This window comes from Haplochromis burtoni, unplaced genomic scaffold (assembly GCF_018398535.1).
Source record: "Haplochromis burtoni strain Fernald_Lab_line unplaced genomic scaffold, NCSU_Asbu1 Contig_65, whole genome shotgun sequence".
Taxonomy (NCBI): domain Eukaryota; kingdom Metazoa; phylum Chordata; class Actinopteri; order Cichliformes; family Cichlidae; genus Haplochromis; species Haplochromis burtoni.
Window position 1 is genome coordinate 679,787 of NW_024582426.1, and position 24,885 is coordinate 704,671.

Genomic DNA, 24,885 nt, shown 5'->3' on the forward strand with positions numbered 1-24,885 from the left:
TGTAGGGGCACTCCACCAATCAGCAAGCGGTACTGGAAGCAATGTTGTCCGGGTGGAAATCAAAGCCAAGTGCCATGTGTAGAAGCGGCTGTAGGTAAAGTTACGGTAAAATCTGCAACGTTTTGAACCATCACAGACGACCATGAGTCTTTTACCTCGCACCGCCGAGGAGTTCAGCTCTGCTGAGTACTGGGAGAAGTTTTTTAAGAAGAGAGGGGAGAAGGCTTTTGAATGGTATGGAGACTACAACAAACTGTGCGGTGTGCTGCACAAATACATCAAAGTCCAAGATAAGGTAAACTGGGTGACGAAGGGGTTTGGCGAAACACTCACTGTTTCTTTTAATACTGCATTAAGAAATTTAGTTTGCCACATGATTTCAAGAGCAACAGTGATATGCAAAGCTGCAGTAACTACAGAGAGCTGATGTGCCAGATCATCAAGATTGAGGAGAGAACTGATGATCAGCAAGCAACAGTATGCCTTTATAAAGAGAAAGAACACTACAGAGGCAATGTTTGCTTTGAGTGTTTTAATGGAGAAATATAGAGAAGGTCTGAAGGAGTAGCACTGTGTCTTTAGAGAAAGCATATGGTATATTTCTTGCCTTGATAAGTGACCGCTAGGCTTTATTTCTGTCCTTCAGGTGCTGGTGGTTGGTTGTGGTAACTCTGAGCTGAGTGAACAGATGTATGATGTTGGCTACAAGCATCTGACCAATATAGACATTAGTGAGACTGTGGTCAACAACATGAACCAGCGAAATGCTGAGCGCAGGCCAGGCCTTACCTTCCATCAGGTGGATGCTACTAAAACTCCATATGAGGATGCAAGCTATCAGGCTGCTCTGGACAAGGGCACCTTAGATGCTATGGCATCTGAAGAAGAAGGAGCTTTGGCCAGGAACATGCTCACAGAGGTGAGAAGCAGGTGGATCAGGCTGTGCATCATCAATATACACCTCTGCATGAACTTCACTGTATTTTTCTTGTGTTTCCAGGTGGGTCGTGTGCTAAGTGTCGGGGGTCGTTATGTCTGTGTGACACTGGCTCAGGAGAGCGTGATCAAGTTGGCTGTGGAGCATTTTGTTCAGCTCGGCTGGGCAGTGAGGCTCCACTGCCTGCAGGAAGAAAACAGGACAGAGGAAGACTCGTTTGCTCTGCCTGTTTTTGTTCTGGTTTGCACCAAGTTCCGTCAGCCTATGCCCACACCCATTCTTGAGATGTGCCTCGGAGAGGATGGAGCCCCTGTCCGTCACACGCATGTTTCTGAACTGTTGTCAGCTGTGAGGGAGCATCAGGCTTACTCCGTCTTGAGAAAGAGGCTCCGGACGAACACTGATGCCAACTCAAACCTCTCACTCACGCTCTGCCATGCAAAGACCGGCCTTCCCAGATACACTCTTACAATACAAGATTCTCCACCAGGTGCTAAGGTTCCAAGAGCAAACCAGTTTGCTATATTTATCGGTGAGCCCAGGCTTCAATTCATCAAGTTTCTGCCTTCTAATGGAATTGGGTGTATTTAGTCCTTTGATTTGTTGTTTGTTTTGTCAGTTCCTCAAGGGAGTGAGACAGCCTGGCTCTACAGCTCTGGTGAGGGGCGGAGGCAGCTAGCAGCCAGTGCTAACTTTCAGCGCTTGGTTATTGTATCAATGCACAGGAATCAGGAGTACACAGAGATGCAAGCTGTCCAGTCAGAACTCTCACCAGTGGTGATGGACCTGGCTCCCCCGGGTATGCCAGCCAACCACCAGGTAACCACTCATAAGCATCCCTTTTTAAAAACATGCTATGTAAAATATTAACAGTCTAAAGAAGCACTTTCCTTTGTGCTCTTTTCCCTGTTTTCAGGTGCCATTTCTGTCTGTGGGAGGTGACCTTGGCTGGCGAGAGGAGGTTAGCAGGGGAGTGAGTCAGCTGAGTGGGGAGTATTGCGTGGAGAATGTCAAAGGAGGGGACGGAGAACTGTATCGCCGACTTGTTTTCCTGTCTAATGCTGCCCTTGTCCAATCAGAGAGCCGTCTGGTCTCATCAAATACAGGTAATGTCTTGTACTTTCCTGATTTGTTTCACTTAATAATAAAGTATTTTTATGAATGGTCTTTTTACAACTAAATAATTAACCTACTGAGCACAACCAATGATGCACAGACATACAGTATAGGGAGATTACCAGTTAATACCAGAATGCATGAAACTGAGCAAACCAAAACGCAAAAGGAAAAAACAGAAGATGTTGAAGTTGTACAGCTCTTAATTTTATTGTTTTGTATTTGGGCAGCGACAAGTCAGAAGAAAAAGAACAAAAGGAAGGCCAAGGCATCAGCAGCTCCAGTAGCATCTTCAACCTCCATGACTGTGGACAGTGGCTTCCTCTGCTGTGCTCACCATGAAGTCATGGTGGCTTGTCTTGCTATGCTTGGCGTGGGCATGCCACAGAACAAAGGTGTGTGTATGTAGGAAGAACCTATCATGTAATTCATGCATTTATCACTCTTCAGTTGCTCTAAAATATCACATTCAATTAAACTTCATTCCCTAATCCTTCCTAGACATCCTAGTGTCAGTGCTCCTGGTGGGGCTCGGTGGAGGAGGCCTTCCACAGTTTCTGTGGGACTTTATGCCCAATGTAACTATTGAAGTTGTGGAACTAGACCCAGTTGTGTTGGAGGTGGCTAAACAATGGTTCGGGTTTCAACCAGATGACCGTTTGACTGTCACTCTTGGGGATGGTCTGGAACGCATTTGTGCACTGGAAAAAGAAGGTCAGTGAGGGTGTGGATTACAGTGCAATTAAAAGTAATCCAGTGAATATAATGGTTCATCTGTATTAAAAATAAAGTATGTTTTGTTTTATTTTTTTTCCTTTTCTCTAGGTGGTCATTTGTTTGATGCCATCATGTTTGATGTAGACAATAAAGATAGCACTCTGGGTATGAGCTGTCCTCCTGCTGCCTTTGTAGAAACCCCAATCCTGCAGAAAGTCCGTAACTTGCTAACTCCCAGAGGTACAGAATCATTTTAAAATACTTTATCTCTTATGGTTAAATCTTTTTTGCTAAATTGATGTGACACTTGCAACCAAAATAAAATAGACTAATAAACAGCCATACTTTTATCAGTCTCAAACATGACATGTTACTTTTTGATACAAACAGTTTATCAAAGTTATGTGCTTAGTTTTCAAGTAATATCCTTTCTTTATCTCTCCCTGCCAGGTCTGTTCATACTGAACCTTGCATGTCGAGACCCAGCCTTGAGGAAAAGCGTGCTTGAGCGTGTCAGCGGCGTGTTTCCCACCATCCTGTCTCGAAAGATCGAGGAAGAGATAAATGAAGTCCTTCTGTGCACTCGTGGTGAAAAGGAGACAACAGACGCCACCCACATTTTGCCATCCTTAAACCAGGCAGCCAAGAATCTGCAGAGTGCACTGTGCTCCAGCGGGACTGAACCCAGCCGTAGGCCGCATATAGACATTGCAGAGTTGCTAAAAGACTTGAGAATAGTGTGAAGCATGTTTGTGACCATTGAGGGCTGAGGTTAACCACGTGTCGGGACAGTGTTTGAGATTGTACGACAAACATATTAAAATATGGGAAAAAGTGCTTTGACTTTGCCATTCAGTACAATGTCATTTAAAGTGTACATGTGTAACATAAGCAGTCACAAATAAACGTTTTATCCTTTAAACTTAAGTAGTAGAGTGGTACTGAAACTATTCTAACTATGCTGTTAGATGTCATAGATGGGACTGCATTATTTCACCACTAAATGCCTTCACTTTCTCTTTTACTTGTCTGTTTTCCATTGCACTGCACAGTGCTGGCTCCCTGCTCTGGTGAAGAATGCAGCAGCGTTATTTACAGTAGATGAATCGCACACTCTGGTTCTTGTTGCAAGTGTTGAGAGGGGAGCAGCGCAGACCTCCCCACACTGGATACGTGGGATTTTAAATAGCTGGAGGAGTGAATCCTCGCGTGCGCTCTCTTAATTCGGGGTACCTTCATAACTGGCTGTGAAGTTTGTCTATCTCCTGTTTAAGGGGTGGGGGCTGCTGAGTTAAACTTCTTTATTACCGCGCATGCGCACAAAACTGTTCCGTAAGCTGTCAAATCAAAGCGTTTTCTACTGAACAGAGACCAGACGTAGCACGGTGAGCGGTGACTAACTAATTAAAAATGTCCCGAGTTTAAGGAAAGCGACTCCCGTTACGAATTGCTGGAGTTTTAAAACAACGGAAAATGACTTCGAAGAGCTGTTTTCGGAGAGCAGAGGGGCGTGAGTACAAATGTGGACACTATCGTCGTTCCCAGACACACTAACCAGACCGTACTAACGACTGCTTAAAGCTGCGGATCTTTAAAAGTTCACACCGATCTTCAAGAAAACTCTAATTTGCAGTTTTTAATAACAGCAATAATAATTCTGCTTACCAGCAGCCACTCACTATGATAGTTACTTTATCAAGTGGTGTAGACTAGAAGCGGGGGTAAAGAGGCTTGGCAGGAGCTGGACAGGTAGCTACTCCTGTTGCGATGGGCAACCGCGGGATGGAGGATCTAATTCCGCTGGTCAACCGCCTTCGAGATGCCCTGAGCAGCGTGGGGGAAAGCTGCAGCCTCCACCTGCCCCAGATTGCTGTGGTGGGCGGCCAGAGCGCAGGCAAGAGCTCCGTGCTGGAAAACTTTGTTGGCAGGTAAACCAAAGATACTCATCTCTATACAACAGAGACCACTGATACCAAGAGAGCATTTTTATTTGTAACAGATCTTTTACAAATTAGTCATAACCATTATGAACAAGTTTCATATTCATGACTTTCCCCTAAGTGACTCACTCTTTACTAAAAAACGGTGAAGTTACAATGTTATAACTGATGATGATTATTTGAGTCATACCAAATCTATGAACCATCATGAACCAAATGCTATACTCACCATTAATTAATCAAACTGTCACAACTTAATTAGGCTGATCATAAACCAGTGAGCTTAATGTGGAGTAATAACTACGTTTGTGTGAGACTACTGGGGACACATTACTCGGGTTTGGCATGGCAAAAAATGTACTGTATACACTTTATATACAGTACTTTAAATCATTTTATATATATTACAGTATATACTTGTTATACACACAGTATTATGCAGAAAATACTGTGATCTTGACCCACAGCTCATTTTTTTGTTTCTAAGTAGCCAGACTTTCTTGTAATTTTTTTAAAATGTTCTTTTGTTGAAAATTGTCTTTTCCCCACCAATTTTCTGTCAATTTCTGACTATTTTCAAAGGTATTGTTTGTCTTCTTTTTTTAACTTAACACATCTAAAAATCACTGAAGAATCAAAAAGGCAACTAAGTAATGAACCAGTGTTGTGTTTACACGTAACAGACAACTTAGCAAAGAATCCACTTTAAATTGTATCTTTGGGTATTTTGCTGCTAACAGCCTGTTGCAAAAACACACAGTTTCGTCCAATTTCTTTAGTTGAATCTCCAAAAAACAACAAAGAAGATTGTCAGGCATAAGTAGTATTTGTGCACCAACAAGATGATAGGCCCCTTCAGCTGATCCATCCACTGTTCACTGCAGCTTCATCATAAATTATCTTAGTGGAAAAGTGGCTCTCAATAAGCCATTCCCAATGAAGGGAAACAGGTGGAAAATACTGAGAACTGGATTGAAAATCAGTGGTAACAAGTCTTTGAAGCGATAAATTCAAATTTTGATTCAAATTATCATCAACAACATCGTCAACAGCCTGCATCGTTGTCAGAAAATATGTATTTTTTTTATTTAAATAACTTGTTAATTGTATTAAAATACAATTGGTGAGTTTTTTCTGTTGTCAAAACTGTTCAAGGTTGGGCCTGTGAAATGCATGATTTCCCTAAAGTGAAAGGAAAACTTAATACAGCTGCCTGTGTTCATACTTTCTACATCATGGCATCTATCCAACTCTAGTCTTAAATGCTATGTTGCTAGTCTGGAGTGGTGGATGCCGGGCATGTCAGGGTCTGTATGTAAGTAGTCAGTATAGCAGCTTATCTCATAGAGAGGTGTCACTGAATAGGTGACAGTTAATATGACTTCTGAAACACAATCAAAGCAGAATTCTTGCTATCTTGTAAGTCATTACGTTCACCAAGGTGGAGCTAAACAAGCTTTGTTTTGTTTCATCTTTTTCTGCCCTTTAACAGATTTCAAGGTCCTAAAAATATCGTCGCTTGCTTATGAATAACAGTGTTGTTTGGGTAAAGTTTAAATGCAACTGAGAGCATTTGGTGTGTGATGAGGAGACCAAGTACTTCTATCCTGTCCGGAAGGAAAACTGATGATTAAGTCAATAGTCTTCAAGCTTCCTGAGACAGTAAAGCTTTGTTAGCCGTAGGAGGCCTATGCATTGTTCTGATCTGCTAGCCGCTATGCAATAATAATGTGGCATTCCAGTCAAGCAGGATGTATCACAGTCCATGATATTTTGTAAATACCGTTGGACAATGATATGTATCAGACTTCTTTGTGAATGACGCAACAGCGTTAAACTTAAGACAGGATGTAATACAAACAAACTTCTGAATCATTTTAAAGGAACGGATTATTTATACCCGGTAGCATTGGTCTCTAGAATTAACCCTTTATTTAGCTTTATTACCCAATCTAATCCATGCTGTTTTAATGCAACAATTGACAGCAACAGTCACCTCAGACTGCTTTATTTTGTAAGCTGTTATACCCTATAATATTGGAGAGAAAACCCCAATGATGAGACAATCCTTTGTGAGCAAGCACTTGGAAACAGTGGGAAGGAAGATCTCCTTTTTAACAGGAAGAGACCTCGTTTAAGGAGGAGCAGTTATCTGTTGTGACTTGTTGGGGGTTGAGAGGAAAAAGAGAGAGAAAAGGCAAGCATAGCAAGACCACGAAACAAAAAGGACAAAGCACAAACTATGGGAGAGGGTAGAAAAATTTATGACATGTGATAGTTATATTAAAAAAACACTGGGAGTGAACAAAAGGGAAGTGGAGAAGAAATACTGTGTTCCTCATGGAAAGTCCCATGGCAGCCTGAGTTAATAGCAACAAAAGTAAGGGATGGTTCAGGGTCAGCTGATTCAGTGGAAACTGTTAGCTGTATCAAAAAGGGAGGCTTTAAGTCTATCTACTGAACCTAAATTGGGAGCTGGTTCCACAGAAGAACAGCCTAGTAGTAAAGGCTCAGCCTCCCATTCTACTTTTGGAAACTCTAGGAACCACAAGTGATCCTGCAGTCTGACAGAGAAGTGCTTGGTTTGGATAATATGGGATAATAGGATTTTAAATTCAACTGGATTTAAAAGAGCGTTAGTGAAAAGGAGATGATATGGGAGAAATTCTCTTTCTAGTCCATGTTAGTACTCTTATTGCAGAATTTTAGATCAGCTCAAGGCTTTGGGGGGAGTGACAATACAGAATTACAATAGTGCAGCCTAGAAGTAACAATAGAGATGAAAGAAGGCAGTCCTATATATCAGTTTATTGTGTCTCTTAAAGGACATATAGTGGTGAAAATCATAGGTCTCTTTACAGTATTACTAGAGGCCAGGTTAATACCATCCAGGTTACATATCTGATTATTCCTCAATTCTTCATCTGGTTCAGCGGATTAAATGCTAATCATTTTCTTGGTCTTGGTAACAAGAACGTTGCTGATGTTTTAGGACAGGGCTGTCAAACACAGGCTCAAACCTGGCCCAGCAGATGGCTTACAAAGACCAGGGAAGTTAAAATTGTAGTGTCTTGTATATCTTCACTTTACTACATCGGTGTACACATGTACTGAAAATTTGATTTCTAGATCTTGACAATTTGTACAGTAACGTAAATTAAAGTTATGCAGTTGCTTTACTGGTCCGGCCCAGGTGAGCACCAACAAAACACATGGGGTCCATGAACCGAAGTGAGTGTGACACCCCTTTTTTAAGCAGTATGGCAACTGAACTAAACCTAATACTGGGTGCTATTGTGTCTAATGCTATAAAGGTACTCCCTAAATACTTTCAGTTTAATGGTCATATCTGTGGAAAAGTATGTAAAATATTAATATGGTATGGTAAACTTAATGTTTTATATTTGGTTTTGTGGTGGCGGGGAAGATGAATCAGCACCAGTAATAATACGCACATCTACGTGTATATTCTTTTATCTTTCCTCTAACAGAGACTTCCTTCCGCGGGGTTCAGGAATTGTTACTCGGAGACCTTTAATTCTCCAGCTGCTAAGTGATAACACAGGTAAGAAAGCTCATAGGGATGTCATGCCGTAGCATTTCTTTAAAACTGGCACCAGATGGCAGTATGGCGTCTTATGATGACTGTGCCTCATAGAGTCCTGCTTTTTATTGCCCATTTCTATAAAAAAAGAGGATTGGCATGATGGATAGCATTTTTATTTTTTCTCAGAAACAGTCAAAGTATTTTAAGACAGCTGCTAGAAGAAAACAGTTGCCAGAAAAATTGGTTATACTGAAAGTTAGTGCTATGTTATTGTGTTAGCCAGTTGACTAATTTTAAGAACAGCTATAGATTTGGTGGACTAGGCAGAGTTTTTCCAAAGATACTGTAATGCTAAGATGATATTATGAGCCTCTTATTGTTTAGCTGCTGCATGTATTCAAATGCTCTGTGTCTCCCCCAGAGTATGGTGAATTTCTACATTGTCAGGGAAAGAAGTTTACAGATTTTGACGAGATCCGCAAGGAAATCGAGACAGAAACACACAGACTTACGGGATCTAATAAAGCCATCTCTCCTGTTCCCATCCACCTACGGATCCACTCACCACATGGTACTGTGCAGGTCCTTGTGTTTTACTTGCCCCACTTAACTTACTTTTAGTCTAGTTCTTAAACAAACCTTATGTCCATGTGTGTTTATTTGTATGTGTACAGTGCTGAACCTGACTCTTGTAGACCTACCTGGCATCACCAAAGTGCCTGTAGGCGATCAGCCAACAGACATAGAGTACCAGGTACGAGACATGATCATGCAGTACATCTGTAAGGAAAACTGTCTCATCCTGGCTGTCACACCTGCCAACACTGACCTGGCCAACTCTGATGCACTTAAACTGGCCAAAGATGTTGACCCTCAAGGTAAGCCCTGTGACTGTGAATGTCCTGCTGTTTTTAAATAGTGACATTATTAAAATATAAAACCAGTTCCAAAGAAGTTGGGATGTTGCGTAAGAGCTTATTAAAAGTAAAGATGGGTAGAATTTTGGAATTGTTTCTTTACATAAGGCCTTACAAAGACCTTGCATACTTAAGTAACACAATACTAAACTGCATACTGCATGTATCAAAACAGCATGGCTTTGTAGCCCAGAGTTTTCACCCGCTGAAAACATTTGGCACATTGAAGAATACAACAAAGAAGACCAGGGACTGTTGACCTAGAATCCTTTTTCAGACAAGAATGGGACAACATTTTCTGCCAAAAGTCCAGCAGCTGCTCTCTTCAGTCCCTAGATGTTTATAGACTGTTGTTAAATGAATAGGGGATATTACACAATGGTTAACAAGGTGCTGTCCCAACTCTTTTGAGTTGATGTGTTGCTGCCATCAAATTTAAAATAACTTTCATTTTTCTTAAAATCATACATTTTCTCAGTTTAACCATTTGAATTAAAAAATTTCATGCTCTGTTGTTAATAAAAGATGGATGGATGGATGGATGTTATATTCCTTATTCACATTTGTATGGAAATATGCATGTTTTTTCTCTTCTCTTTAGGGCTGCGCACAATAGGTGTAATCACTAAGCTGGACCTGATGGATGAAGGAACAAATGCCAGACAAATACTAGAGAACAAGTTGCTTCCTTTACGCAGAGGTGTGTTGCTTGTGTGTGTGTTCTTGCTCAGTGTGCTATCAAATCGCAATAGAGACTCTCTGCAGAGGATTGACATAATCATTGTGTATTTATTACCAGCCACAAGCTCACTCACAGCCAAGCACAAAGATAACTTTAGCTCTTTACGTGACATCACTGTACTCCCATTCAGTGTGTGCGTGTGTGTGTGCATGTATTCTATGTATGCAGCAAGAGATAAAGAGTAAGAAATGGATTATTGATGGTGTTGGTTTGTGTATCAGCCAGAAGTGTAGAGTCTGACAAGTGGGAACTGATAGGCACCAGCCCAGCTGTTAGCTTAGAAAAGTTTGTAATTTGTGTCTGTGAGAGAGCGGAAGAGACAGAGGCCTGGAATTGGGCAATGCAGGCAGTGTACAGACTGGCTAAAGCACCACCAGGTGCTGGCTGCTTCATGCTTGTCCTACAGCACTAATGCATTAGCCATGGAAGTCCTCTGAAATAATTCCACCGGTAGCAGCATTGAGCTGAAGTATTAGATGTGAAGCCTAGTGCTATTACATCTATTACTGTACCAAATAGGCAATTTGGCCTGCCCCTCACAATCCGCCCTGCTGTTGCAGAAACACACACATTTCCTGCTTGTATGCTACAGTTATAATGGAACAAATGGTGGTCTGGGAAGAGTTCCCAGGCACCCTCCAGAAAATGCGAGTTGAATCAATCTTACATCAGAGGCCTGTAATTCCTCCTTCCTGTTAGTGCACATTGTCATCCTTATCCTTACATACCTTTTTATAATTTCCCTTTCAACTCCTTCTCCCCAGGTTACATAGGGGTGGTGAACCGTAGTCAGAAGGACATTGATGGGAAAAAGGACATTAAGGAAGCTCTGAGGGCAGAGAAGGAGTTCTTCCTGTCCCACCCAGCCTACAAACACATGTCTGAAAAAATGGGAACACCTTATTTACAAAGAATACTCAACCAGGTTCAATATGTGAACTTTTAAACTGAGAAATATTACATTATGTGCTTGTGTTATTACTAACAATATTTGTTTTCAGCAATTCACAAACCACATTCGGGACACACTGCCAGCCTTCCGGAGTCATCTGCAGAGCCAGCTTCTGGCATTGAAGAAAGAAGCTGAAGATTACATGCAGTTTAATCCAAATGACCCCGCACGAAGGACCAAGACATTGCTACAGTGAGTCAGTCATTCTGTGTATACATATTCTATGTATATATATTTCTGTGTTTTTCATAGCCTGCATGTTTGTCTTTTAGATTAGTTCAGCGCTTTGCTGTTGACTTTGAGAAGCTAATTGAGGGCTCAGGTGACAAAGTAGACACCGTCAACCTGTCCGGAGGAGCTAAGATCAATCGAATCTTCCATGAACGTTTCCCCTATGAACTAATCAAGGTGTGTGTGTGTGTGTCAGAATGAGAATCAGAAACAAAATACTTTATTAATTCCTAAGGAAATTATGTGGTTACAGTTGATCCAACACAATAAGAACAGTTACAGACTGGACAAAATTAAATAATACAATGTATTACAAAGTTACAAATATAAGAAATAGGTCCAATATATACAAATAGCTTCTAGAATAATACAGAGATTTTATATATATGATTGGCATCATTTCATGTGTGTGTGTGGGTGCCTTGTTTATTTTTTTGGATTATGATGTTTATGGTTTTGGTGATTGGTTTATGTTCTTCGGGCACCTGCATTTCCTTTAATAAGTGTAATGATAAACCAAGTTGCTCCTTAGCCAAGTGCTGTTTTTTATGAAGTACTGTGCATCTTTGCATGTCTTAAGATCGGGTCTGATGAAGGGAAGCTGCGGACGGAAATCAACTATGCCATCAGAAACACCCATGGTGTCAGGTTCAGTACAGTAGCAGTGTCAAGTGATTTTATTGTTTTGGCCTTTTTTTGTTTTTCTACTGTAACATCTTATATTTTTTTCCCTACAGGACAGGTTTGTTCACTCCTGACACGGCCTTTGAAGCCATAGTAAAGAAACAGATATCGATGTTAAAAGGGCCATGTGTTCAATTTATTGACATGGTCAGTCAGGAACTAACCACCACTCTGTACCAGTGTATCGACAAGGTATAAATACTCTTGTTTCATGTATTTGTGTGTTGCTTTCTACACTTCGTGGTGTAGTAACTGTGTCATATCTCATTTGTGGTCTGTTTTTACTCTGTAGCTCAGTTCCTTTCCCAAGCTGCGAGATGAGACAGAAAGAATTGTTACCACTGAAATTCGAGAACTAGAGACTAAATGCAGAGACCAGGTAATCCATATTTGTATAAGGGATGAATTGTTTTGGATTACTCAGTTGCATTCTTATGTTGTGTATTGTTTTATTTCATGAGTTAACATATGTTCGCACTGTCCAGGTCATGTTGCTTATTGACATACAGGTAGCCTACATAAATACCAAACATGAAGACTTTGTTGGCTTCAATAAGTGAGTCTCCACATCACCTTTAACATTTCTAGCTAATAATAAGCATCGTTAATTATACACTATATTAAATCAGACTTGCTTTTCATTTCTCTTAGTTCCCCCCAGATGCACAATCACACCAATACCAAGATTGCTGCACGGATTGGAGGAAAACAGGTGAGAGTCTAAATGGCTTGGCTTAATAAAATGAACCAGGGATCATGCAGCCCTAAAATGCAAATGAAGGCATTCTGAGACAGTTTGTCAGTTGAACCAGTCCATTGATCCTTAGCTTTACTTTTGTCTGAGTTAAAGCTCCTGACAACTTAATTATTATTAATTATTATCAGTACAAGGAATCTGCAAAAATACAAACAAAATTCAAACTTTACACGCATTTAATTTATGTGCTGTGGCACATAGCATATCTGTGTGCCACAGCAAAAATAAGACATTTTAGTCTCTGTCTGTTAGATTTATATGCAGACATATTTATGTGACACATTTTGATTTAGCAGTGATAATTAAATACACATTTCTACTATAACTGGAACATTGATATGTGGTGTTGTTAATATTTGCTAAACAGCAGTAAATTTCAACCACAGCTTCAAAGGTAAATAAAAAAAATTGTTATTTTCAAAGTCCCGAGTGATGCTTTGCTAATAGTTAACTGTTAAATGTAGTCATTGTTGGCGCCATCCCCAAAAATTGTCATATAATGAAAAAATTAACTCCATCTTTCTGTTGCTGCTTCATCTCCTGTTTTTTCTCTAGGGTGTGGCGCCTCATTCAAGTCTAATAGTAGGAGACCCGTTTCTTTAAATCTTCTCACTCACTGCTGCCTCTGCTGGCAATATGTGTGCACAGCGGTGAAGCTTAAGGGTTGTGGGTTGGCATGCTACTGATTGCAGCAAACATAGCAAAATGGCTCCTTGTAGCTTTAATAATCACATCTTTCATCATCTGCAACTTTCTCAGAAAGTGTTTTTTCTTTTTCTTGTTCAGTCTGTGCTAATCTTATAATTTCTCTTTCACAGTCCCCCACTGTAAAAATATACATTTGCAGGAAGTATATGTTATCTTGGTATAATATGTCTCATTTCCTATAACTTGACACATCTTTCCTTTACAGTGCCTTTGTCTGTCACCTTTGACCGCTCTTCCTGTTTTCTCCCAAATTTGAACAGCCAGGCTCTGATTTCTGTGCTTGCTCGACCGTCTTTACCCTTATAGGTTCTCTTAAACACCTGTGCAAGCTGTTTTTCAGTTAAATATTTTGTTGATTGCATCACTGTGTATCTCACAAATGTCTAACTCGCACAAATATTATTTTTTTCCTCCAGTGTCAGCTGTTTGACTTTTACTCTTGTTTTCGTCAGCACAATCTGCTCTCATTGTATGACCTGCTTTTCATGCTTTCATGTGAATTGTGCCTTGCTGTGAACAATTGTCTGCTGTGTTGCCTTCTGAGCTTCTTACCCTTGACTGATGCAGGTCATACGCAAGGGTTGGCTGACCATCAATAACATTGGCATCATGAAAGGTGGAGCCAAGGAATACTGGTTCATACTTTCTGCAGAGAACCTCTCATGGTTCAAGGATGACAAGGTAAGGCCTTCACATTTATTTAATGACAAACTGAATTGAATATCTATTATCAAGATGAATTACACTTCAAATATTTTATTTAAATAGTCCAAAACACAGAAATGCACTTAAGCCATCATCAGTTTATTTAAATAAATAAACTAAGCTTGAAATAGTGTGTTAATTGTTCATTTTAGAGAGGCAAAGTAAAATTGTTCATCTGTTCAGATCACATTCTTTAAAAAAAAAAAAGAAGTAGGTGGCAGAGATCTTAGTGGCCCTCTGCTCTGATGTCAGTGGGGCTGCCATCTGTCTGCCTGTCTGTGCCTGCTGTACAGGAGCAGAAGGTCTGCACAGCAAGTGTAGACAGGCAGACACACCACAACAGTCTCATCCTGTCACAGCTGATGTCATGGGAAGAGGGAAGGGCAGAGTAGAGGGAAAGAGATCAGAGAAGGGGAAACACATTGGAGCATTTCTCTACGGATAGAAACAAGCACCTGTAAACATTCACATCTGGATGAAAACTCTACGGCTGGATAGTTAACATTTGTGACTGTGAACGCGATAAAGAAACTTTGACATTGTTTGACAGACTGAGAATTGAGTGTTTTTTAGCAACAGTATGTTGATTGTTTTACAAATAAGTTATTGTTCTTGGTAACCACACTAAAATAGTTTGAAGGTTTAAGCTAAACAAACAGTGACATCATTCTAGTCACAACTAAAAGCACATCTTTAACCCCCTTCTCTCTGTCCAGCTAACTCTTGCTGTTCTCTCCTACCACCTGGACCTGTAATTGAACCCCACCATTTCCTCCATTCATTCCTCTGACACCCCCCTTCCCATTCGTGCTGCTCTCCCTTCAGTCTTCCCCCTTGCTCCCCCCTTTTCTTCCTCTTCTGGGAGTTTAGGCATTTGGAGCGGCTCACTCTGACACAGCTGGAGCTGCCCCAAGCCAAACTGAGACTCACACACATACACACATGCACACACAAACGCACTCAGTGGACAGGGTTGTATATACAGTATACAGTACACATGCAGACTCTGATGTAAACAAAGTGACATGCAAATAGTGGAGAAAAATATACACTCACTCAGACAGACACATGGTCACTTTTCAGATAAACACTGGATTGCTTGAACGCTGTGTTCCAAACATAGCCCCAGGCATCCATATTATACACACAGTGTTTTAGGTTTCCTCTTGCTCTCATTCCCTTACTAAGCATTTGCAAATCAACTCAGTCATACAAAGACTTTTTTGCACACAGGCAAGAAGTAATACAACTGCAGGCAAGTAATCATCTGTCGACCACATCAGAGCAGCAAGCTGGTTCTCTGCTGATGATCAAAATGAGACATGTATGCTTCACTACATGGATTAAAGCTACTATAAGAATTAAAATTTTAAAAAAAAATCTTTATACATTTTTGCGATGGTTGTTTAATCTCTGCACCTCATCACCATGTTTATCACTCGTTTATGTGCATTTTAAGTCACCCATGGTGTCACAGGAGATGAGATCTACTGATTTTTTTTATGTGCACATAGACATACACACAGACGCATAAGCCAAACTCCTGCTTCTTCTCCCTCACAGCTCACAGTTCCCGCTCTCATAACCCCCCGCCCACACTACCTCCACACATTACTTTTTTCTTTGACTGCTGCCCCCCCCAACACACACACACACACACACACTTGTTTTTTTTTCTTTCTCTTGCCTCTGTTGCCTTTTACTCCTCCTTTCTCTCTCTCTCCCTCTCTCTGTCTGTCTCACCCTCTTTCTCTCTTTCTCCCCCTTTCTGTGGTTGGCAGTCTCCCTGGGACTGTGCACATTCCTGGCTGGAAAATCTGAAGCTTTGTCCAAACACCAGCTTCCAAGATCTGCCCAGAGAAATCCCACATGGCTGTTTCTACACTGCAGACCTCCCCTTTTGACTCCCCCTCTCTCCTCTCAACTACTCCACAGTCTTACTCCCAAAAACCCCTCTTCCCCCCTCTTCACCCCCCAAAACTCCCCTGCCACCCTCCCTTCATCATCTCTGTGTTGATTGCTTCCATGCACACAGTTTTAACCTGTTTGAATTACATTTTCATTCTATTATATATGTACCCTGCACTGACCTCATGCTGAAAGTGCAGCTTAACCGTTCAGAGTTTAATCTTCACAGCACATTGAACAGACGAACATTCCTTCACCCCTCAACTGCCAGAACTCCACCAGGGAGCTGAAGAAAAACAGACGGCTCATGACTATACATTTAATCTACATGCACTCCTCTATGTGTTTGCATGTGAGGCCTATCTCAGGTCCATTAGCCTCTAGAAAGGGGGGACATAGCTTCAGACACAGCAGCTCTGATGTATGATCCTTCACGACCACCCTGACACCACTGCGATTACGACACACACACATAAATACACAAATGTGTATACAAAGCAATGCCACAATGTCCTTTAACCACAAGAGCAATCATATTGCAAAGCAGATGCACATGCAAAATGTGTGAGGCAATCTGTGGAAAAAGTTAGGTTAGAGCTTTTCTGAAGTTGCTGTGCGCAAAATAAGCTCAGCTCATTAGCTGATTTGTAGCCTTCTTAGTTTGCAGCCCTAAAAGACAGGAAAAACAGTCAAGTTATACTTCACGTGTGTTATTCTCACTAGTCAACAAAGACAGTTAATTCAAGCTGACAAATACCACAAAATGGATGAGAGATTGTGCAACTTAGTATAAAGCTGGTCACAGTGATTAAAGATATGAAATCGTGTGATAGTATATGCATATTTAAAGGCACTTGCACATCTGCAAGCGAGAAACATCACAAAATAATAGACCTTATATTTGCCAGCATAGACTATGTGCAGTTTTCATCTTCTCTTGTGTATTTGTAGATGGCATTAGTATAAGCTGCTGATGCACTTCCTTGCACAGTCTAACCAATGTGCAGACTACTGTACACCAGTAAGATCCTGAACAGGTAGTCTGAACACTGGGATGACGGAGCAGGACCCTTTCTCGTTTGTGTTCGGCCTTGCCTTTTCCATCTCTGGCTGTTTTTGTGCAGTCCTGCATGAGGCGTTGGAGAGTTGACAAAAGGTTTCCTCTGTTTTTCTCATATTTCTTATCCGGTTCCAACGCTGGGTCGTAGGGCAAGACACACACATCAGACATCCACTCCTATGGGCATCTCTCCTTCAGACATGTTAGTGTACCTTGATTCGGTCGTCCGCAGGGCTGTGTCCCGATGTAGTATCCAGTCTTGACGTGGCACATTCACCCATTCAGCCAGGGATCTGCCTGTTCACTCAGGGAAGGCATAAGGAAATAAGGGGAGTGAGAGAAGGAGAGAGAGTTAGGGAGGAACTTAGCAGCCATATATGGGTTGATGGGACCCATGGGGGAATCAACTTTGGAGTGGTCTGGAGTTTCTCCCCATTTCTTCTTCACAATCGCTCCTGCTTTCTATGTTCCTCAACATTTCCTTGTCTACTTTTGCGAAATTCACCTCCCTCTGTCCATGTCTATCCCTCCGCTTCCTCTCTTTCTCATCTCTACTTTCTATTTCTACCCCATCGGAGCACCCTATACTCACTCCGGTCTCCTCCCTCTCTGTCTAAAGCGATCCCAGATGTTGCTGTATGAGCGCCAATCGCGTTCTGTCATTTTTTTTCAACCTCTGTTACAGGAAGTGGGCCCCTTTGTAAAAAAAAAAAAAAAAAAAGGAAAGAGGAGCAAAGGAAGAGAGTCGTAGGGTTCAGGGAAGCACTGGGAGAAAGACTGATGACCAAAATGTACTTCCAGAATAGTCGCCTTTCATTTCATTCGTGCACATGATCAAACGCATGAGCACATATTCGAATCTACACATTGTTAAAAAATGCTCTTCTGGCGTTAGGTATTCTGACTCTGGTGGTCACTTTTTTCTTTGAACTCTCCATCCATCCATGGCTGTACCTATAACCAGGCTTTATGGAAGGCCCTTTCTCAAAGGCTAGACAGAAAGAGCAGGCTGGAGAATAGAGAGATGAGGGGGAAGGGCTTGACTTTAGGAGAAATGTTGTGTTAGAGCTTGAGTCTGAGTAATGACTTTCACATGTGGCCCGGCCTCTCTACCTCTTTTTTTTCATACTACTTCTCTCGTTCCCTCCCTCCCTGCTTCACTTTTCTGCATCCTGCCTCCATACTGTCTGGTTCTCCTCACACTAGCCGCTCCACTCCTCCAACTGTTCTCCGTCATTCATAAGTCCCCATGGTGATGACAGACTATAGACTTATGGCAACTCTCCCCCTCCCCCACTGATTCTCCTGAACTAGTTTGTGAGTTGTTAATGTGAGTCAGTCTGACAGTCAGACACATCATCTTATATGAACTCGGATGCACTCCTAGCACAATGTTCCACATCTCCATTTCGCCTTGCCTTCTGACACTTTTCCCATTACAGTTCATGTCTCTTGGCTCCACTTTCTTCTCTAGGTGCACGCTAAGAAATATTTACTACCAGACACATGCAAACTGGCCTTAGTCTCTGGTGGTTTTTGCTATCAACGCTGTTATTGCCTCTATGGTGTCGTATATTACTCTGCATACCAATGTCAAAATTTTATCTTTTCATATTCTGTCTTTTTTCAGGAGAAGGAAAAGAAGTACATGCTTCCACTGGACAACTTAAAGCTCAGAGACGTGGAAAAGGGCTTCATGTCCAGCAAATATGTTTTTGCTATCTTCAACACAGAGTTAAGGTTTGTGTGTGGTTGGAGGCGTGTGCTTTTTCATATGTGCCTGTTTGGTGAGTGAATGCGTGAGTCAGAAAAGGGAGTTCTGTTCTTGTCACCTGCTCGATGAAACTTTTGTGATATTTTACGAGGGTGGACATGTTGGAGGAGGAAAGGGAGGAGATGTCAGAGTGGCGTTTTGCCCTTCCGCCGACCTCTTCCATTCAACTTTGCCACCGGAACCAAAAGGGATATCCAGCGGGTACTGGAGCGGATGCCGTTTTTTTTTTTGCTCTCTAAGTATATGCCAGGCTTTTGAGGGCAGAGCTGGGTTTTGGGTTTGCTAAGTTTATGGGTGTGAAACAGATTGAGAAGGACAGAGAGACAAAGGGAAAACATAAGAGGCAAGAGAGAGAGAGTGTTTAGGAGCTGGAGCTGACCCAAAGCCTGGCTGATTGTACCAGAGCATGTGGGCTTTGTTTATAATGCTTTGCTATGCTACATTCGGACACACAAACTGAATTCATAAGTGCGTGTGTGTGTTTCCACATGTGTGTATGTGCCTTTGCAAAGAGCATGCGTATAGACCACAGCATACCGACGGCAGGCTCATTAAGCAGCTAATCAAAGCCAGAGCGCTTGGATCAGAGATGAGGCTGCTCTTGTTTGGAAAGAATTGCTCGACTCACCACAAAAAGGAGGGAGAGGGAAGAACTGGAAGGGTTGGGGGGAGAAAGAAAGCAGCAGAGAGAGAGAGAGTATCAGAGCCAATGGCCAGGAATGTGTCAAAGTCTGTCCTGTGGCGCCCCCCCCCCCCATTCAACCCCTCTACCCCCCTTTCCTGCGCCCTCACTCTGTTTCTCTTTCTGTATTTGTGTGTGTGGCTTTGTCCCTGTCTGACAGTAATCAAAACCTCAGGAAACTCTTCAAATCTAAAGCAGTCATAGCGCTGCAGAAATTCCTTTAGATTAGTGAAAAAGCTCCCAGTGAGCTGAGGAGGGAGCATAAAAAAAGGCCGTTTAAAACAAATGTTGGTGTAAGTGATAAATCAACATAGAGAACAATTTTCTTATGCGCTCACTGGTGTAAACGAATGTTCAGTGTCCTGATCTTAGTGTAATAGCACTCCAGTATTGTCATGGTTGGCCCGGCTCCCCGTCTGTTAGCCACCACACCCTGATTTATTAGCCTCACCCATACTAGCCCAGTTATAAGCACACAAACTAAAAGCCTATTTCTTCATCGCTCTGTATACCTCTATGTCACCACAGTGTATTTTCTCAGTTTCTGCTGTCTGTTGTTCTCACACACAGTCTTCACATTTTTGAGGTTAATTGCTACGTGTTCTGAATGTGAGGAGGGAACAACAAAAGGGGGAAAAAAACAATCGAGTGATTAAAGAAAAATGTTTAACAGATGGGCCACGGCCTGCTCCAGATTCTTTACTTGTTTCTGATTTCGTTACTAAGCGTTGAGATGTCAGATGATGTGAAGAGGGACGTGAGAGGACAAACAGAGAGCAAGCTGAGTTTGGGTATGAATCACGGTGAAAAAATACGTGATGATGATGATAAGGAGATAAGCTGCCGTGAATAAGGTCGTGTGAAGCATTGCGTTTGGGAAGCAATAAATGATGTATGTGTTATATGTGTGTATATCGGTGCCGTGTATGTGTCTTTGTATGTTTTAATCTAGTTGAAAGTGTCTGCGTCTGTCTTTATGCCCTTTAGATCTGCAAGTGTCCAACATGTTACACGGGGAGGGTTGCCTACTTGAAAGTGTAACATAGACCTGACACACATCAGTTTACATAGAGCCTGATAGCTTCTGTTACCCGTGTATCACTTGATTTGTACTTATATTTTTATTATTACTATACAGGATGCAGTAATGGGACACAGGTCAGCCAGTGCTCCATTTAAACAAAGTAAATTTAAAAAGATTCCATTGGCTGATTTTACAAACAAATTTATCAGCATGAACGAGAAATATTTGCAGGACACACTGCACATTGCTTTACAAAGCAGACTGAATAATACGGTACCCAGACTGACAAACAATAAAACTGTTAAACGTTTGTTATGGAAACACAAGAAATTATTTTTTCTGTACAAACAAAATGCTACTTATGTTTGTTTCACACAAAGACTGTATATAAAGATATGTATACAGTCTGTGGGTTAGCGCATGAAGGCATCCTTGTGCCAGTAACATTTCACTTGTGTACAGATTGGGTCAGAGGCTTAGTAAATAATATTTGTATATAAAGAATTTCGAACACAAACAGTGAAATCGTCCAAGTGGCCTTGATGTTCTCTTTTAAACACTCTACACCCTAGCTGATAAGTTCGCAACTATAACTAAATGTTTGGCTTAATCACCTACACAGAGTTCATAAGAAAAGGTTAAAGTTCCTGTTATGGATAATAGGTCTTGTATACGTTCATCAGAGTTCCCATGAAACACATCGGAAAATGTGTTTGGTACGAACTGTATATTTTCTTAACCGTAAGGTAAGCACTGGGCCAATCTCCCGTACAACGTATATAAGGTTTTGTGTATATTACTCCGTATTGCAGAAAGCTCCCTTGAGTTAAAAGTGTTATTGCTGTATATTTTTTGGACATTTCTGACAGGATTGTAATGAATTGCAGGAATGTGTATAAGGACTACAAATGCCTGGAGTTGGCCTGTAACTCTCAGGAGGAGCTGGACAGCTGGAAGGCTTCTCTGCTACGGGCCGGAGTCTACCCTGAGAAAGTTGCTGTTAGTACTTTGACCCCTAATTCAACGTAATTAAACCCAGTCCTGACCTTAGCTTTGGGGAACTGCACCTGTCTGCACCTTACCTTTGAGTTATATGCACTCATTGGCTTTGCTAACCTTAAACCCTGTCTGTAACCCCTTACCCCTCTCTCTCCATGTTCCCCTTTCTCTCCCCCTGCCAAAGAGAAAAAGCAAGTCCCCCACCCCTTCCATCCCGCTCTGTCGTTGGCTCTTTAGTACAGCATTCTTGGTCCATGATGTCACTACAATATGTGTATGTGTGTGTGTGTTCTGGTCTGTTTCTAATCAGCAGTTCCTCGTCCCTCACACACTCCCCCCTTTTTTTTTTTTCTTCTGCCCATTCCTCCTTGACTCCTTCTTTTTTGTTCCTTGTGTTCAACTCTCCTTGTTCTTATCCTATCAAATGTGTTTCTTCTTGTTACTAACATGGAATAGATGTGGCCACTAAATATAAAAGAAAGCTTTGTCTCTTTACACATCTGTATTTGTATTAAATTACTAGCTGTGGTATATCAGCAGTCCCTGTAGCATGGCACACTACACTGTAGATTATTGCTTAAATGGGTTGTCTGTATAGTGTTAAGATGTATGTATATGTCCCAACTTGTGTGTTTTTTACTAAGGTGGATGAGCAGGGGAATGGACCTCCTGAAAACCTCTCCGACCCCCAGCTGGAACGTCAAGTGGAGACCATTAGTAACCTGGTTGATTCCTACATGGGCATCATCTATAAGACGGTCAGGGACTTAATGCCAAAGACCATGATGCACCTCATGATTAACAGTGTAAGCTCTCCAGACCACACTTTTAACTGTTATTTTTATTTTTTTGGTGCAGCAAATCCTTTTCACTTTTTTTTCTACATTTTTTGTTTTTTTGACATTTGAAATGCCACTTGATCCATATCCTGACCAACAGAAAAAAGAAATTTTCAAGGGGGAAAAAAACATTTTTTGCCACCGCTTATAGATATAGATTCGTTTTTCTGAATTAGAATAAAATATCACTTCACAAAGTTACATTTTAACTTCTCACAGTAGTTTATAATCTCTCTCTGTAGGTTAAGGAGTTCATTAGCTCTGAGCTCCTGGCCCAACTCTACGCTCTGGGAGAATGCTCAGCTCTGATGGATGAGTCACCAGAGCAACAACAGCACCGAGTTGAAGTGCTCCAAAAGCATGCTGCCCTGAAGGAGGCGCTCGCTGCCATTGGAGAAATCTCCACCTCTACCTGCACTACCCCTTTGCCTCCACCTGTGGATTCTTCCTGGATAAAACCATCCAGGTGCAAATGTACACATATACATAGATGGATTCATTGAAACAAATCTGTACAACCTATCACTTAAGCTTCTCTCGTCTTCTGCTTCTCTTGCCAAGCCTCCCTAAAACTGCAGCCAGTGGTAAGCCTGGGATCCGTAGCCATGCTCCACCTGTTCCTCGGGTGCCCAGCGCTGGACCCAAAAGCTCCCCTAATGGCTCTCGGCAGCACACTAGTCAACAAAATCGTACCCCAGCCTTGGTGCCAAGGTGACTGTGAAACCAGAGAGATTAGCCCATGAAACCTGACCTGTTGTATAAATGATGACCTCTAGGCTTCGCCAAGCCTGGCATTTATGCATACACATGCGCACACATGCAAAATCAAATGTTCCTGTACAAAGGCACAGGGTTAGAAAAAGTTGTTATTTGAGCTGGGTGGGGGTCTGCTGGAAAATGTGTTTCTCATATTCTCCTTCCCATCAGCCTCAGTAGACAAGACCTCCGCATGCTTTCTACTGGAGCCAGATACAACAGGCTGAGCGCCCTGTCAACTTTTCATCTTTCTCTCTGTCCTTCATTCCCCCTTTTTCTTCTAGCATGCATTTGTTTTATTGCCTTCCTCAGTTTCCCTCATGCAATAACCATTATTTTTCCTTTTGCCCGTACCTCTTTTTCTTCTACTTTTTCTTTACTTCTCCTCTTTCACTGGTTCCTCCCCTGCTTTTGGCCCGTCTCTCCTTTTTCTCTCTGCCTCATTTCCTCTGTGCTCTCCAATGGTTCTTTAGGTTCTTTCCCTCATACACTCTCTTTCCTTGCCTGAGTCTTTCCATCCAGCCTAATGCTTGTCTGGCTCCCCTATAGATATAGAGTCACTGGGACACGATCTTACTGTAATCAGTCTTGTACTCTACTTGTATGCTCTATGCAGCTTTATGAGTCTTGCCTTTATGTGCATTTTCTCATCATTATAAAGTCTATTTAGCCTATCATGCGTGGAGCTACGGGCAAATAAAAACACAGTAAAGAAATATAGAAATATGTAAATTATAACTTGGAATTAGGAACAACTGAAAGCCCCAGCTGGCACTGCTACACTTGGATCAACTCCTTGCTAATAATAAGGCATCTCCTAATTCATGAACATCTTTATCCAGGGTTCAGAATTATCTTATTCCTTTATTTATTTAGGAAGGCTGAATGTATAAAGCTTATAAAGTCCTGACTGCTTAGCCCCAGACTGTACCTCTCTGCAGATTAACTAGAAATTTAAATGCAGATGATTAAGAAAGCTACAGTGAGAGACAGCACCGTCCCATCAGAGATACCATGTCCCCAAAATCATGCATAAGTCTTTCAAATTTTGAAAGATGTTATAAGATCTAATGTAGAGAAACTTTTATAGAAACTTTGCTAATATAAACCATATAGTAATGTCTTTGATCTAATATTGTCTCCAGGAGGCTTCCCCCAGCAATCCCAAGTGTGAAATAAGCCCCCTCTGCTCTGAACTCCATTACCCATCTGCCCCCATGGTCCTTTCAGCTGCAGCTGGCTGCTACCCGGAGACACTCCTGACCTGCATGATGTATAATACAGCTGAAGCACGATGATGGGCTTTTCTCCGTCTCCTCTGGGAGCTGCTGTCTGCAAAACTCACTCCATCCTGAGCCTGTTTTGTACATAATATCAACGGCCACAAACGATGGAATGTGCACAACTGTCTGCTGGCTTCTCTCAAGTGCCTGAACCTTTTGTAGATAAAAATATCAATCTGAATTATTATACTGAAAAGAATATACATGCACTGTTTCTATTTTCCGTGAATAAACAGGTATTTTATTTTTGAATGCATGTGCAAATGTCATTATTTGGAAGCTAGCTATCGCTGACTTGATCAGCATTAGTGTAAGCAGAACCCTATGCTGATTTTATTTATTTATTTATTTATTTGGGGGGGGGGTTCAGTGGCCTACAAGGTGTTAAAACCAGCTAACTCAAAACCTTAGAAATTACCTTATGGGGTTGCAGTGGTCTCCAGTAAAGTCGTTAAATAATTTTAGTTGTAAAGTTAAAGCTATGGTCTTCAAATCCAATTTGAAGATAATGTTCATAATACCAATTTATATGTAGGTGTGTGTGTGTGCGTGTTTGTAAAGTGTATGCGTTCTCACTGGTGTGTAAATAAACTCCGACTGGAAGACG

At 41.6% G+C, this 24,885-nt stretch overlaps 2 protein-coding genes across 6 annotated transcripts; both read left to right on the forward strand.

Moving 5' to 3' along the window:
• Nucleotides 1-41: 41 nt before the first annotated feature.
• mettl13 (methyltransferase 13, eEF1A lysine and N-terminal methyltransferase) lies at nucleotides 42-3,692 on the forward strand. 2 transcript variants are annotated; one of them, XM_005923230.3, is made up of 9 exons: nucleotides 42-295; nucleotides 647-919; nucleotides 1,001-1,469; nucleotides 1,557-1,756; nucleotides 1,854-2,043; nucleotides 2,284-2,448; nucleotides 2,555-2,767; nucleotides 2,879-3,010; nucleotides 3,221-3,692. In XM_005923230.3, the coding sequence occupies exons 1-9, from the start codon at nucleotides 143-145 to the stop codon at nucleotides 3,511-3,513; spliced, it is 2,088 nt and encodes a 695-aa protein (XP_005923292.1). In that variant the 5' UTR covers nucleotides 42-142; the 3' UTR covers nucleotides 3,514-3,692. The 2 variants fall into 2 exon arrangements, with proteins under 2 accessions (XP_005923292.1, XP_042077289.1); XM_042221355.1 differs by having other exon boundaries at nucleotides 2,564-2,767.
• A 173-nt stretch (nucleotides 3,693-3,865) lies between these two features.
• On the forward strand, nucleotides 3,866-24,530 carry dnm3a (dynamin 3a). 4 transcript variants are annotated; one of them, XM_042221350.1, is made up of 21 exons: nucleotides 3,874-4,698; nucleotides 8,202-8,275; nucleotides 8,679-8,828; nucleotides 8,932-9,135; nucleotides 9,776-9,874; nucleotides 10,681-10,841; nucleotides 10,918-11,060; nucleotides 11,141-11,276; nucleotides 11,680-11,747; nucleotides 11,837-11,975; nucleotides 12,076-12,162; nucleotides 12,269-12,339; nucleotides 12,435-12,495; nucleotides 13,096-13,122; nucleotides 13,816-13,929; nucleotides 18,552-18,661; nucleotides 21,289-21,400; nucleotides 22,045-22,206; nucleotides 22,482-22,705; nucleotides 22,801-22,950; nucleotides 24,141-24,530. In XM_042221350.1, exons 1-21 carry the CDS (start codon nucleotides 4,538-4,540, stop codon nucleotides 24,172-24,174), a joined length of 2,487 nt encoding a protein of 828 aa, XP_042077284.1. In that variant the 5' UTR covers nucleotides 3,874-4,537; the 3' UTR covers nucleotides 24,175-24,530. The 4 variants fall into 4 exon arrangements, with proteins under 4 accessions (XP_042077286.1, XP_042077288.1, XP_042077284.1 ...); XM_042221351.1 differs by lacking the exon at nucleotides 13,096-13,122; XM_042221352.1 differs by lacking the exons at nucleotides 22,801-22,950; nucleotides 24,141-24,530 and having other exon boundaries at nucleotides 3,866-4,698; nucleotides 21,289-21,426.
• Nucleotides 24,531-24,885: the final 355 nt, after the last annotated feature.

Coding starts and splice junctions, on each gene's coding strand:
- mettl13 (XM_005923230.3), top strand. CDS start 143: ATGAGTCTTTTACCTCGCACCGCCGAGGAGTTCAGCTCTGCTGAGTAC. Junction 920..1,000: donor CCAGGAACATGCTCACAGAG/GTGAGAAGCAGG, acceptor TTGTGTTTCCAG/GTGGGTCGTGTGCTAAGTGT. Junction 2,044..2,283: donor TCTGGTCTCATCAAATACAG/GTAATGTCTTGT, acceptor GTATTTGGGCAG/CGACAAGTCAGAAGAAAAAG.
- dnm3a (XM_042221350.1), top strand. CDS start 4,538: ATGGGCAACCGCGGGATGGAGGATCTAATTCCGCTGGTCAACCGCCTT. Junction 9,136..9,775: donor CAAAGATGTTGACCCTCAAG/GTAAGCCCTGTG, acceptor TCTTCTCTTTAG/GGCTGCGCACAATAGGTGTA. Junction 12,496..13,095: donor CACGGATTGGAGGAAAACAG/GTGAGAGTCTAA, acceptor TTTTTTCTCTAG/GGTGTGGCGCCTCATTCAAG.